We start from the raw sequence: 14,429 nt of genomic DNA on the forward strand, positions 1-14,429 counted from the left end.
GCCACGCCCCGTTCCCAGAGCCCCGCCCCGTCCCCCGCGCCCCGCCCCGTCCCCCGCGCCCGCGGTTCCATTCCTCGCTCTGCGCAGCCCGAGGCATGGAGCGGCTGGTGGCCCGCGGGCTGGGGCTGCGGGGGGTTCTGGCTTCTGCTTTCTTGCTGCTGGGCTGCGGGGGTCTCCCCGGGACCCCACAGGTGGGTGGCTCCGCAGAGCTGATCGCGGGCCGCTGCAGCCCTTGGGGGTGCAGAGGGCGGGGGAGAAGCCGCCCGCGCCCTGCCCTGCCCTGGCTCTGCCCCGCCGCCCCTTCCCTGCTCAGCTCCCCCCGCCCCCCCTGCAGGCGGCGCCCGGGGCAGCGTCTCCCTCCTCGGGCTCGGAAAGCCCCGGGACAGGTATGGTCGCGGCTGGGCTCACCCCGCCGCCCCGCGCGCTCGCCCGGATGTGGGGTTTGTCCCTCGGGAGAGCCCGCCCGCCAGGCCCGTGCGCCCGCTGCGGGGGGCGGGCGCAGGGCGGGCGCGGCCCGAGGCCGGGAGACCCCGGCCCGCACAGGGGACCCCCGCCCCACTCCCCGCGGGGCGCGCCCGGGAGCACGGGGCGCTGACGGGCAGCGAAGCCCGGGGTCGTGTGCTTTCTAGAACCTTCGCTCTCGGCCCCAGCGCCGCCGCCTCCCTCCGGCCAGAGCTGGGCCCCCGGGAGCGCCCTGCACCTGGAGCTGCTGGTGGCCGTGGGCCCCGACGTCTACCGCGCCCACCAGCGCGACACGGAGCGCTACGTCCTCACCAACCTCAACCTGGTGAGGCGCGCCCCGGGGGTCCTCGCGGTCGTCTCTCCCGGGGCTCCCGAGCAGTGCTCGGGCCGGGGAGCCTCCAGGGCTGCACCCAGTGAGGCGGGGACGGGACCGGGGTCCTGTGGTGCAGCCTTGCTGCGTCCTGACAGACGGGTAGCGACTGGGGATGGTGTGTGGCCTGGGGAGCCCCGTGCTTGCAGCCACGGCAAGGCTTAGGTCGTGAGTTAGGGGTGAGGTGAGGTGCTAAGCGGTTAGAAACGGGGGTGGCGAGGAGAGCTGAGCTGAGAGAGTGATGTGGTGCCGTGAAGGTAGGTGTGGGGAGCTGTGAGGGGAGGTGTGGGGAGGTGAGGAGAGGTGAGTGAGGTGTGGAGAGGAGGGCTGAGATGCGAGTGAGGGTGGCGAGGAGAGCTGAGTGAGGCGTGGTGAGTTGAACTGAGGTATGGTGAAGTGTGGTGGGGTGTGAGGTGAGCCATGGAAAGTTGGTGTGCTGAGGTGTGGTGAGGTGAAGTGAGGTATGGTGTGGTGTGGTGAGATGAGATGTGGTAAGGTATGGTGAAGTAAGGTGTGTGGTGAGGTGATGTGAGGATGGTGAGGTGTGAGAGCCGTGAGATGTGAGGTGAGGTACAGTGTGGTGAGGTGAGGTGTGAAGTGAGGTGAGGTATGGAAAGTTGATGTACTTAGCTTAGGTGGTGTGAGTTGAGATAAGGTGAGGAGAGGTGTCATGAGGAGAGGTTTGACACGAGGTGAGGTGTGAGGTGAGGTGTGGAGACATGAGGTGTGCTGAAGTGTGGTGGGGTGAAGTTAGGTATGGTGAATTGTGAGGTGAGATGTGGAGAGGTGAGGCGAAGTGAGCTCTGGTTAGTTGTGGTGAGGTAAAATGAGGTATGCAGTGCAGTGTGGTGAGATGTGAGGAGAGGTGAGGTGTGGTGAGGTGACATGTGACGTGTGGTGAGGTGAGGTATGGAAAGTTGGTGTGGTGAGATGAGGTGAGGAGAGGTGTCATGAGGTTGGGTTTGACATGAAGTGAGGTGAGGAGAGGCTAGGCGAGCTGAGGTAAGGTAAGGAGATGTTAGGTGAGTTAAGATGAGGTGTGACTTGAGGTGTGGTGAGGTGAGGTAGGGTTTAGGTACGGCACGGTGAGGTTAGGTGTGGTGTGAATTCAGGTGTGATGTGGTGAGGTGAGGTGTGTGGTGAGGTTTGTTGTGGCGAGGTGTGGTGAGGTTGGGCACAGTAGAGGCACGTGCCTTTCGTCTTCTGACATCTGCCATTGGGTCCCGGGGCTTCCAGGGACGCTTCAGAAGGTCTCAGCTCTGGCTGGCCCCCTGCAGCAGGGTACCCTCCCCACCTCCTCCTGGCGTGCTGCAGACAGGGCTGAGGGGTTCCGCCGCTGGACTCTGCCCTGAGAATGGGGCCGCTTGGTGCCACTTTGTCTTTGGCCTCTGCTGCACCCTCCTATTGCAGACAGAAGAACAGACCCTCCATTTGTGCTTCCCAGCCCCCCTCAGCCCTCCCATGTTCCCTGTTCTCTGGGCTTCCTGGGAGGTACAAGGGAGACCGAGTCTCAGCGCCCCTCGGTGGCATAACTGGTACCCAAGATGATGGAGCCCCGCTCCAGCGCCCGGGGGAGACGGAGCCCTTCTTCCCGGCGCACCCCGTTACCTCCTCCTCTTCTTGGCAGGCGTCAGAGCTGCTGCGGCACCCCTCCCTGGGGGCTCAGCTCCACGTGCACCTGGTGAGGATGGTCGTCCTGAAGGAGGCCCAGGTGGGTGCCTGGCTGGCTTTGCAGTGTTGTGGGCACCCTGTTCTGTCCCCCTCCCGGAGCACTGTGGTTGGTGGCCGGTGTCTCGCCAGCGCCCGCTGTGGTGCCAGGGCCCCGGCAGCCCGAGACCTCTAACCGCAGGCACGTGCCCCCCAGGCGGCCCCGCCCATCACAGCCAACATCACCGCGTCGCTGCAGAGTGTCTGCCAGTGGGGCCAGGCGCTCAGCCCCCAGGACGACAGGGACCCCGGGCACGCCGACCTGCTCCTCTACATCACCAGGTGGCAGGCCCAGCCCCGAGAGGTGCCCGGGTCTGCCCCCACCCCCCCACTCCGAAGGGACCCCTCACAGGCCAGCGTCCTTCTCTCCGCCCCAGATTTGACCTGGAGTTGCCTGATGGTAACCAGCAGGTCCGGGGGGTCACCCAGCTGGGGGGCGCCTGCTCGCCCTCCTGGAGCTGCCTCATTGCTGAGGACACGGGCTTTGATCTGGGGGTCACCATCGCCCACGAGATTGGGCACAGGTAAGACGTCCCAGGAGGGGAGGGGGGCGGGGTGGCAGTGTGGGCTGGTTGGTCAGCAGGTGACCTGCAGGAGCAGTCCAAGAGGCGGGCACTTCCCGCGTGCAGCCCACTGCCCCACCAGGGTGACTCCTGAGCACAGAGTCAGGAGTCCAGGCCTGGGGAGATAGTCCAGCGGGGAGGGTGTTTGCATTTTTCACGGCTGACCCGTGTTTGCCCGGAGCCTGCCGGGAGTGATCCTGAGTGTAGGGCCGGGAGTAATCACGCGTGACACCCCCCTCCAAATAAACCCCAAACAGAACCAGCAGTCAGCCCTAAGCACCGCCGGGCGTGGCGGAAGAGCAGGCTCTGTGGGAAGCCCAGGGAAGGGCAAGGGCCCTGCTGCTGCCTTCCCCGGGCGCCACGTGCTGTGCGTCGCTCCGCTAGGGACGGCCCAGCCCGGGTCCCCCCGCTCTGCCTCTGAGGCTCGCAGGCTGCCCCCGGCCTGTTGGGTGCCGCCCAGAGAGCCAAGCAGCCCCCGCCACCCTCTCCACCCCATCTGTCGCCAGCGTGTTTGGGGGAGCACCGCTGCCCCCGAGCCGGCCTCGGGCAGGCCTGCCTCCCTCCGCTCCCCCAGCTCCGGCCGTCGTTACCCCCAGAAGGCGGGAAACTGAGGCAGGGTGGTGAGGCTGGGCATGAATCGAGGGGCCCCCTCCCACAGCTTCGGCCTGGAACACGACGAGGGGGCGCCCGGCTGCGACCCGCAGGGCCACGTGATGGCGTCTGACGGCAAGCCGCCCGTGCCAGGCGCTGTCCACTGGTCGCCCTGCAGCCGGCAGCAGCTGCAGCGCCTGCTCAGGTAGCCGGGCCCACCCCGGGACTGACCCCTGCCCCGCCCCCGTCACCCCAGGCTCAGCTCGTCCTGGCTGCCCCACGCCCGGCCACCCCTCACCTCGCCAGCAGCCCCCGTCCCCCTTCAGCCCTGCATGCAGCCACCCTAATTGCCTCCCACCCCTCCTCTGCCCCACCGCGCCCCCTTGCCCTCGGCCGCCCCCTGCGAGGCCCAGCCCCACCTGCCGGGGCCCATTCTCCGTGCCAGTCGGCACCACCTGAGCCCGCGCAGGGCCACCCCCTCCCGTCTGCGTGCCCCGAGTCTGAGTGCTTGCACCTCAGTGCAGGCCGGGCTTCCTGTGTGAGGGACCCGCCAGGGCCGCTGCCCAGGCCCGCGGACCCGCCTCCCCAGGCGCTCCCCGGCCTCTACTACGGCGTGGACGAGCAGTGCCGCGTGGCCTTCGGCCCTGCCGCCGCGGCCTGCACCTTCATCCGGGGGCAGCAGGTGAGCCGCTGGCTCCAGGGCGTCCCCGACTCGGGGACCCGCCTGCCCCCGTGCTCCCGACACCACCACGTCCCCGGGGGTGGGGGCCCCTTGCATCCCCGCTCCTGGGGTGGGGGCCACGCCTGCCCCCCGAGTCCGTAGGCGGGAACCCGGCGCCTGGCGAGGGACTGCCCAGGGGCAGTCTGGGAAGGGGCAGGCCGACAGCCCCCCCCCCGCGGTCCGGTCCCTGCAGACGGCCTGCGCGTCCTCACCCCGGCGGCCCTGGCCGCTGTCCCTGTCCCTTCAGGGTGGCCCGTCTCCTCTCGCAGGACCCGTGTGAGGTGCTGTCCTGCCAGACAGACCCCCAGGCCCCCGGCAGCTGCAGCCGCCGCCTCGCACCCTTGCTGGACGGCACCGAGTGTGGGGTGGAGCAGGTCAGAGCGGACCCGGGCTCTCAGCTACGCCAGCAGCATCCCTGTCCCCGGGACCCACCCCTGCCTCTGGGTCTCATCCTTGCCCCCAGGGCGCACTCCTGCCCCAGTACTCGCCCCTTCCCCCGGGACTCGTCACCCCAACCCCCTGTCCTTGGAACTGGGGCAGTACGGGTGCTGTGCAGCAACTGTGTGTGCCCTCTGCGTGTCCTGCGTGTCCTGCGTGTCCTGTGTGTCCTGTGCGTCCTGCGTGTCCTGCGTGTCCTGTGTGTCCTGTGTGTCCTGCGCGTCCTGCGTGTCCTGCGTGCCCTACGTGTCCTGCGTGGCCTGCGTGGCCTGCGTGCCCTACGTGTCCTGCGTGGCCTGCGTGCCTTACGTGTCCTGCGCGTCCTGTGTGTCCTGCGTGGCCTGCGTGCCCTGCGCGTCCTGCGCGTCCTGTGTGTCCTGCGTGGCCTGCGTGCCCTACGTGTCCTGCGTGTCCTGTGTGTCCTGCGTGTCCTGCGTGGCCTGCGTGCCCTACGTGTCCTGCGTGTCCTGTGTGTCCTGCGTGTCCTGCGTGTCCTGCGTGCCCTGCGTGTCCTGCGTGTCCTGCGTGGCCTGCGTGGCCTGCGTGGCCTGCGTGGCCTGCGTGCCCTGCGTGCCCTGCGTGGGGCTGTGCCCTGCGTGTCCTGTGTGAGGCTGCAGTGGCCGTGGCCGTGGGAGCCCACGTACTCTCTTGCAGTGGTGCTTCCGGGGTCGCTGCCGCTCACTGGTGGAGCTGCCCCACGTGGGGGCAGTGCACGGGCACTGGTCCAGCTGGGGGGCCCCCGGGCCCTGCTCGCGCTCCTGCGGCGGAGGCGTGGTCATCCGGAGGCGGCGGTGCAGTGACCCCAGGTACTGAGGTGGCAGGTGCCCACTTGCAGCCCCCTGGGTGCCAGGGCCCCCCTCACCCTGTGTCTCCTGGCATGTGCAGGCCTGCTTTTGGGGGGCGTGCGTGCGAAGGACCGGACCTGCAGGCCGAGATATGCAACGCCCAGGTAGACCCCCTTCGCCACTCCCAGGATGCTCAGCGGGAGGGGCTCCCTGTAAAGTGCTCACAAGTGTCCAGCAGCACCATTCCAGAGCTGTCAAATGGTGCCCGGCTCCTGAGGTCCCTGTGGAGCCGTCCTGGTGTCCCCCCAGCCACCGAAATGGGTGCTGGCCAGCACTGCGGGTGCCAGGACGACACCTCCCCATGGGACAGCCTGCACGTGGCCCCTTCCACCCTTTCGCGAAGGAGGGCAGCGCTGGCCGCCGGGCCTTTGCCCGCTGACTCCGTGCCATGGCCCTCCCTCCCCTGCCCTGGGTAGCCCTGCAGGGGCAGCGTCCACTCTGCCATCAGTGCTAGTGCTGGCCTCTGCTCCTCTCAGCAGCAGGGCGGGGAGCCTATCGTGTGTCCCCCACCAGCACCCGGCGGGAGGCGCGGCCGCCTCCTGGTGATGTCCTCTGCCCTCGCAGGCCTGCGACCAGACGCAGCTGCAGTTCATGGCCGAGCAGTGCGCGGCCACGGACCCGCAGCCCGTGCGCCTGTCGCCCGATACTTCCGCTCTCTACCACTGGGGGGCAGCCGCGCAGCACCGCCAAGGTGGGCGGGGCGCCGCTGGGGCCACACCTCCCCACACCCAAGGGTGGGGCTGGGCGGAGGGGCCGGGGGTCCCACACTGGTGTCCTGGCCCCCGCCTTCCCAGGGGACGCTCTGTGCCAGCACCTGTGCAGGGCCGTTGGCCAGAGCTTCATCATGAGGCGGGGACACAGCTTTCTGGACGGGACCCGGTGTGTGTCCAGCAGCCCGAGGGGGGACGCGCCCCTGAGTCTGTGCGTGGCAGGACGCTGCCGGGTAGGGGCCGGGGGCCGGGGGTGGGCTGCGGCCAGGGGCTGAGCCTGTAGGGGCCGTCCCGGGAGTTGCTGCTGCTAGAGGCCGGTGTGTGGCCCCCGGGCCTCACCGCTGCCCCCGCGGCACAGGCCTTCGGCTGTGACGGCAGGATGGACTCCCCTCGGGCCCCAGATGCGTGCCAGGTGTGTGGCGGTGACAATAGCACCTGCAGCCCCCGGAACGGCTCGTTCGCGGCTGGCAGGGCCGGAGGTGGGTGCCCCTTGGAGGCGGGCAGGGCCACGCCCCACTCCGCCCCTCTGGGTGCCCCCTCAGTGGGGGCTCCCCGCCGGGCAGCTCTGCCACCGCTGAGTCCCCCCCGGGGTGCTTCGGGGCGTTGGCTCCCCTTGGCTCCCTGGTGACTGCGTCCCCGCCCCAGAGTACGTCACCTTCCTCACGGTCACCCCTGACCTCACCCGCATCCATGTCGTCAACCACAGGCCGCTCTTCACACACCTGGGTGAGTCTGGGGGCGAGGGCGCCAGAACTCCCTCCTGGCCCAGCCCGCACCCACCCCTGCACCCCAGGACCCACAGTTGCTGGCCGCAGGGACCTTCAGGCAGGGTCCCGATCCCAAGCCCCACGGCCCCCTCCCCGTCCGGTCACGCTGGCTGTGGCCCGGTGTCCACCGTCCGGCTCTCCCGGCGGGGCGGGGCGGGTGGTCTCCAGCGCCCCGACAGCTGGGCTGAGGAGGGGTGACGCCCGCAGCCGTGAAGGTTGCGGGGCGCTACGTGGTGGCAGGGAGCGCCCGCCCGTCGGGCAGCACGGTGTACCCGTCCGCGCTGGAGGACGAGCGCCTGGAGTACCGCGTGAGCCTCACCGAGGAGCAGCTGCCGCACCGCGAGGAGATCCGCATCCCCGGCCCCGCCCGGGAGCCCATGGAGGTCCAGGTGACCGCGAGCCCGCACCCGAGTCCTGGCCCCCCGGGTGTGGGGGCACCACGGGGAGACAACGGCTGGGCCTGTCTGGGGCGCGGGAGGACAAGCTTCCCCTCCCCGCCAGCCTGACCTGGCCCTGCCCGGGCTCGCATGCGGCCTGGCACCCCCTCCCGTGCCCCTCTGGCCCCCGCCTGGGCTCCCGGACTCTGCCACCTGCAGACTGGCGCAGGGCCGGGCCGCACAGCTGAGCCAAGGCTCAGGGGTGCCGCTCTGCCTGGGTCAGCCCGTGCCCGGCCGGAGCCAGCGGCCTGTTGCAACGCCCCTTGTGTCCCCCCATCGCCCAGTGGCGCCCCAGATGTGCCTGGTGGTGGCCCTGCCGGCTGGTGTCCGGCTCTGAAGTGCCCGAGCACAGGCTCATTCCGATGGGGCGAGGGCGAGGCGGGCTGGCGCAGAGAGGGCAGCGGGGTGGGGGTCTGCGGCCTGGTGGGGAGGGTCTCGCATATCGATGGCCTCTGATTCTTGTCGTGTCCTGCCTGGGGGCCCCCACTGGGGACCGAGTAGGGGCACCCAGATGCCAACTTCCGGGCAGCTGCGGGTGCTCTGTGCTGTGTTGAGCCGGCCCAGCCCCGCCTCGGCTCCAGAGCAGATCTCTGCCCCAGGTCCCCGCAGCAGACGAAGGGGCGCACAGGGGCCCTTTGCGGGCCCTCCGGACCCCTAAGGTGGAACAAGGCTGCTGCTTTAACAGCCCATGTCCTGGTCGGCCCTGGCTGCCCCGGCCCTCTGCTGCTCTCAGCCTGCCCCAGCCAGGCCTTTGCTCATACACTGTCCCTGTCCCACAGTCCTCTGGCTGCCTCCCCCGCCCGCCCCCCCATCAGTGTGTTGTGTGCTGTGTGCCCGGGAACCTGGCCTGGGGCGGGGACCCGTGGTCACTGAGCTGGAGGAAGGTCTGGGAGGGCTTCCTGGAGGAAGCAGAACGAGGCCTGGGTGTGTGTGTCCGGCAGGTGTACAGGCGTTATGGGGACGAGTACGGAGCCCTGTCCCGCCCGGACATTACCTTCACCTACTTCCAGCCAGAGCAGCAGCGGGCCGGGGCCTGGGCCCCTGTGCGGGGGCCCTGCTCCCTGAGCTGCGGGGCAGGTGAGGCCCGGGGCTGGGGGCCTGCGTCGGGCCCTGAGCCTGGGCGCCCGCACGGACGTGGCCAAGCCCCTCTCCCTGCAGGGCGGCGCTGGGTGACTTACCGCTGTGTGGACCAGGCGTCTGGGTGCAGGGGGAGCCGGCCGGCGGCGTGGCCAGAGCCCTGTGTCCTGCAGCCCTGCCCCGAGCCGTGAGTGTGGGGTGAGGGGGTGGGGCCCCGGGCCAGGACTTCGAGGCGCACAGGTGGTGGCAGTGCCCCCAGGTGGGTCAGTGGTCACGGCCCAGCTCAGCGCAGCCCCATGGAAAGTAGCCTGGGGGGGCCCCGCAGGTGAGACCCCGGCCCCTGCAGGGGACTCAGTGTGAGAGCAGGCACAGGTGAGGCCTGGGAGGCTGGGGTATGCCTCTCCATTGCCCCTCCGTCCCCCTCGGTACCCCCGGGCCCCCTTGGTCCTCGTTCCCGTCGCCCTCTAACCCCTGTCCCCGTCCTGCTCTGACTCACCTGAGCACGGGGCCTGGGTGGCCTCCTGGGACAGTCCTGTCCCAGAGCCTGGAGCCCGCAGCCCTGCTCACGCCTTCATCCTCTCGGCCCCAGGTGGCGAGACAGTGCGACAGGCCTCAGTTCTGTGACCCAGGGCCCCTGGGGTGGGCGTGGGAGTCCATGAGCCCCTACCCCAGCTCCCGGCGTGGCCAGCAGGTCACGGCTCCCTGCTCCCACGGCCATCCTAGCTGCCCCCAGCGGAGAGGCGCCTGCAGCCTACTCGTCGGCCTGCGGTGTGGACAGGGAGTCGAGAAACAGGACGTGTGTACAGGGGACAGACCCACCACCTCCCACGCCGGGGCCCCACCCCCAGATGTCCTGGTCTTCACCCCAGGGCCACGTGAGTGTCCTGCCATGCAGAGCTGCCGGGCCAGTGCCCGGAGGGGCACAAGGCCTATGGGGGAGCAGGCGGCCACTTGGGGTTATGGGACCGGGCTGGGGCGCAGTGCTCGGTCCCAGTGGAGGGGCCGGGCCCAGCCCCCCTGGCTGTTTGTCCCCGCAGGCTCCCGGGCATGAGGCCACGGCGTCCGGGCAGAGCGGCAGCCGGAGGGACCCCCAAGCTGCCGGAGTGTGGGTCCCCGTGACAGGGCCGTGTTCCGTGTCCTGTGGCCGAGGTGAGGCCCGAGCCGCACTCGGGGGGGCCGAGGGGCAGGGAGGTGTCGGGAAAGGCGGCCTTGGCTGCCAGCAGAGGGAGATGAGCCCTGCGGGCCGGAGTGGGGTGCTGAGACACGGCGGAGGCGATGGCCACGCACTGCCCGAGTGTCTCCTCGCCCCGCGGGTGTGCCCGTGAAGCAAGCCAAAGTGACGCCTGAGGTTTCCTTTGGGAAGTGTGAGGGAAGGGCCCCGGGGCCACACAGCTGCCCTGGGCACAGGAGAGCCCTGCTTGGCCTCTAGCCAGTGCCTGCCGGATTTGGGGTCCTGGCTTCCTCCCTGCAGGCCTGACAGAGCTGCGCTTCACATGCGAGGACCCCTCCCTTGGGACCCCCCTCCCGGATGTGCTCTGTGCCCCTGCCAGCAAGCCTGAGAGCCGGCGGGCAGCATGCCAGGCCGCCCCATGCCCGGCTCGGTGAGTGGGTGCATTCTGGCCCCCAGAGGAGGGGCGCGCCTTGGTGGGCCTCCCGAGGCTGGGAGTCCCCGGTGCTGTGAGGGGGGCGGGGCCCCTCCCCCGTGTGCCTGTGTGCACGGGGCGCCTGGCCCTTCTCAAGAAGGGGGCCAGGCCTGGGGCACGCAGCACAGGGTGAGGGGTGGCGTGGACGCCTCTGGACCTGGTGCCGCTCTGTATGCCAGGCCCCAGCCCACCGCCAGGGAGAGGGTGGGTGCTGCAGCCTCGGGGGTTCTTGTGCCGTGCTTCGGTGCAGGGAGAGACGGGCCCTGACCTCCTGCTCTCCCCAGGTGGCAGTACAAGCCGGCGGCCTGCAGTGCAAGCTGTGGCGGGGGCGTCGCCAGGAGGATCCTGTACTGTGCCCGGGCCCGTGGGGACGGCCAGGACGAGCAGATCCTGCCTGACGCCCAGTGCCAAGCACTGCCCCGCCCAGAGCCGCAGGAGGCTTGCAGCGTCCAGCCCTGCCCGCCCCGGTCAGTGAGCTGGACGGCCAGCGTCCAGGGGCTGGCCTGCGGGAGCACCCGCACCGCGGGCCCGGGACCCTCAGGACATGGAGGGCGGGGAGGGGCTGGACCGCAGGGGACAGGCCAGGACTTGGCCGCCTCCGTCCTGGCCGTTGTAGGGGAGATAGTGAAAGGCTCTTCCATCTCCACAGAAAGGTCTAGAAAACGTCAGACTCCCCCAGACACCCCCCTGCCCCCAGCCGGTCCCAGATTGCCTGGGCACGCATGCCGTTTCCTGCAGTTCCGTTCCCACCAGGCTCTCGGTCCCCGCTACTGGGAGCTTTGGTGTGAGCGGGCCCGGCCCTCGGGGTGACTGTGGGGCAAGTCAGAACAGAGTTGGTTCCCGCACAGCCTGTGGCCCTGCCCGCGCTCGGGCCTCTCCCTGGCCCCAGACCCGCGCGGCCACTGGGGCCAGCCACTGGCCTGGATGTGGCTCTTCCTGCAGGTGGAAGGTCGTGTCCCTTGGGCCGTGCTCGGCCAGCTGTGGCCTCGGCAGCGCCCTGCGCTCGGTGGCCTGTGTGCAGCGGGACGGAGGCCGGGAAGTGGCCCTGGATGGGGGGTCCTGTGCCGGCCTGCTGCAGCCCCAGGCCCGCGTCCCCTGCATGGTCGCTGACTGTGCGTACCGGTGGCAGCTCAGCGCCTGGACACAGGTGGGTGGTTCCAAGCAGAGCGCTGAGGGAGTGGCTGGGCCCCTAGGCCAAGGACGGCCTCAGGGCAGGCGGGCAGCTGGGACCAAGGGCTCTTTCCCGTGCCCGGCACCTCCCGAGGCCCAGCGCCTTCAGGTAGTCACCTGGGGGGCGTTCCTCTGTGGTGCAGAGATGAGCTGACTCAGCCCGCTGCTCTCTCTGCAGTGCTCCGTCTCCTGTGGGGTTGGCACCCAGCAGCGGCAGGATGCCTGCCTCGGACCTCAGGCACCCGTGCCCGTCGCCTTCTGCCATCACCTACCCAAGCCAGCCCCTGTGCGTGGCTGCTGGGCCGGGCCCTGCGCAGAGCAGGGGTCTGGTGGTCCAGTGCCCCCCGAGGAAGCCACAGCTCCAGGCCCCGCCTCAACGCCCCCCACAGAGGCCTCTGCCCAAGGGTCCCGGTCCCCAGCCCCTCGGCCTCAGGGGGAATCTGGTTCGGTTCCTTTCTCCTTTCTGTGGTGGTGGCTTGTGGGTCTGGGGCTCCTGGCCTCTGGGACGGCTGCTGTGTCTGAGGGGCCAGGGGCCGGGCCAGCACCTCTGTGGTCCAGCAGCGCCCAGGAGGGGCCCAGCACCCTCTGGACCCGGACCCCTCCCGCCGCTGACCCTGCCCTGCCCCCTCCCAGGGCCCTGCGGCCAGCAGCTCCTTGAGCCCTCAGGCACCCTGGACCTGCGTGGCCCAGGGCTGGCCGACTGCGTGGTGTCCATCGGGCGGCCCCTGGGTGAGGAGGTGACCCTGCGCGTCCTCGAGGCCTCCCTCAACTGCAGCGCCGGTACGTGCCGCGCCTCCTGGCCCTGCAGGGACTGTGCCCGGCCCGGCTGCTGTCCAGAGCCACTGTTCCCTCCCCAGGGGACGAGCTGCAGCTGTGGAGCCGGCTCACCTGGAGGAAGGTGTGCAGGAAGTTGGCAGGCGCCACCCTCACCTCCCGCTGCAATACGCTGGTAATACGGCAGCACCGAGGCCAGCCTGGAGGAGGCGGCGTGCTGCTGCACTATGAGAGCCGCCCGGCCTCGGGGGCCTTCCACAGAGGTGAGCCTGGCCCTCAGGTCACAGCCCCCGGGACCTGGTTCTTGGAGTGACTTGATGGGCAGGTCTTCCCACACCGCTCGGGCGCGCGGGCACGTGCCTGTGCTTCTCCTGGGGCCCTCCCGCCCCCGCCCCAGGCAGGCTGAAGGCCTCTTTGTCCCACGTGGAAGGAGGGACCCCAGAACTTGGTGCCAGGGGAGAGCCCCTTTGCCACCCTAGCCCTTGGTGTCCAGCCTGCTGGTCTAAGAACAGGCAGGGGGTGGATGCTCCTTTGCCAGGTCAGCCCAAGCCTGTGCCCGGGCCACAGCACCCCACTGCCCCTCACTCCCAGCTGTGGCCGTGCTCACGCCTCCTCTGGGCCCTGCCTCCCACCCCCGCTTGCCCCTGCAGAGTGCGACACGCAGCTCCTGGGCCCCCAGGGGGACATCGCCAGCCCCTTGCTGGGCGCAGCAGGAGCCAGTGCGGCGGGCTGCCGTGTCTTCATTAGCTCAGCCCCGAACACCCGGATCGCCATTCGTGCCCTGGTCACCGCTGCGGGCACTGGAGCCACGGGCACCGAGGCCAGCTATGTCTCGGTGAGGCCCCGGGATGGGGTCAGGACTGGGGGTGCTGGGCACTAGGGAGGAATGATCAGACTCTGCTCAGCCACTGCGGTGTCTGTGAGGCCCCGGGAGAGTGGAATAGATCAGCCACGAGACCCCTCGTGCCCGCAGCAACATTGCCCGCCCCTCCCTGTGTCTCCTGTGTCCTCAGCAAGGCCACAGGTTCTCTCCCTGCACTGCCACCCGGGCCGAGTTTCTGAGTCCCTCTCCCGACAGGGAGCTCCTGAGTCACCCGGGTAACTGGCACTTGTGGGAAGCTCATGATCTTTCTCCCAGATCCGGGACCTGCACCAGCTGCGGACAACCACCTTCCATGGGCAGCGGGCACTCTACTGGGAGTCCGAGGGCAGCCAGGTGGAGATGGAGTTCAGCCCTGGCTTCCTGCAAGCCCAGGCCAGCTTGCACGGCCAGTACTGGACCCTTCCTCCCAGAGCACAGTAGTGTGGTCCAAGCATTGCCCCAGCTGGCCCTGGGAGGCCCTTCGGAGTACTGGAAGCCAAGGAGCCCTGGCAGCCCTGTGACCCCTCCGAACCCTCTGAAGTTGGGGGTCTCAGCTTTCCATTTAGAAACCGTCCAAGTTGCAGGCATGTGCAAAAGGCCTGGGACAGCAATAAACGAAACGTGGGTCTCGACCCAAATCTGGCCTGAAAATCTGCGCCAGGGCACATGAAGCACATCTGCCTCTCCCCCATCCTGTTAGCAAGCAGCTCTCGCCCCCAGGTGGACCCTCCAGGATACCCGCTCACCAGTTAAAATGCTGCAGAGCCCTGCCCCTATGCTCACCCTCGGTGCCTGTGACCACATGGTAGTCCAGCTTGTCCAGAATCCAGCCCCTATGCTAGAGATCTTCCTCCCAGGTCTGGGACCTGCACGGACCGCTCCAAGAGCCAGAGGGTGCTCCAAGCGCGGGCACGAGAACCCCGCCCCCTATGCTAAGGAGCGCGGGTCCTGCTCCTTTCTCCCGCAAGCCCCGCCCCTATGCTAATAAGAGGGCAACCCCTCTCCCCACGAACCCTGCTTCTATACTAATGAGCTCGGGGCCTACTCCTTTCTTCCTCAAGCCCTGCCCCTATGCTAATGAAGTGTCCTGGGTTCTTCCTCCTGCAAGCCTCGCCCCTATGCTAATATACGGGTCCTGAGTCCTTTCTGCCGCAAGCCCGGTCCTTATGCTAATGGAGGGGGGGGGTCTTAGGTCTTCTCCCGCAAGCCCCGCCCTTGTGCTAAAGTGAGGGTCCTGGGTTCTTTCTCCCGCATGCCCCGCCCCTATGCTAATACAAGGGTCCTGGGTCTCG

The 14,429-nt window shown here is 69.2% G+C and overlaps 1 protein-coding gene across 1 annotated transcript; it reads left to right on the forward strand.

Annotated features, from left to right (window-relative positions):
- The first annotated feature begins 51 nt into the window (after positions 1–51).
- On the forward strand, positions 52–14,332 carry ADAMTS13 (ADAM metallopeptidase with thrombospondin type 1 motif 13). The gene is made up of 28 exons (XM_004613415.2): positions 52–191; positions 335–386; positions 630–787; positions 2,460–2,543; positions 2,697–2,821; positions 2,917–3,063; positions 3,761–3,898; positions 4,213–4,375; positions 4,684–4,788; positions 5,507–5,658; positions 5,738–5,801; positions 6,262–6,388; positions 6,492–6,640; positions 6,766–6,886; positions 7,053–7,133; positions 7,382–7,563; positions 8,553–8,688; positions 8,770–8,875; positions 9,380–9,563; positions 9,726–9,837; positions 10,160–10,289; positions 10,616–10,798; positions 11,274–11,478; positions 11,680–11,830; positions 12,135–12,281; positions 12,359–12,538; positions 12,926–13,110; positions 13,414–14,332. The coding sequence occupies exons 1-28, from the start codon at positions 96–98 to the stop codon at positions 13,576–13,578; spliced, it is 3,828 nt and encodes a 1,275-aa protein (XP_004613472.2). The 5' UTR covers positions 52–95; the 3' UTR covers positions 13,579–14,332.
- Positions 14,333–14,429: the final 97 nt, after the last annotated feature.

The sequence above is a fragment of the Sorex araneus genome, chromosome 1, assembly GCF_027595985.1.
Source record: "Sorex araneus isolate mSorAra2 chromosome 1, mSorAra2.pri, whole genome shotgun sequence".
Lineage (NCBI taxonomy): Eukaryota > Metazoa > Chordata > Mammalia > Eulipotyphla > Soricidae > Sorex > Sorex araneus.

Coding starts and splice junctions, on each gene's coding strand:
- ADAMTS13 (XM_004613415.2), top strand. CDS start 96: ATGGAGCGGCTGGTGGCCCGCGGGCTGGGGCTGCGGGGGGTTCTGGCT. Junction 7,564..8,552: donor GGGAGCCCATGGAGGTCCAG/GTGACCGCGAGC, acceptor TGTGTCCGGCAG/GTGTACAGGCGTTATGGGGA. Junction 12,539..12,925: donor CTCGGGGGCCTTCCACAGAG/GTGAGCCTGGCC, acceptor TTGCCCCTGCAG/AGTGCGACACGCAGCTCCTG.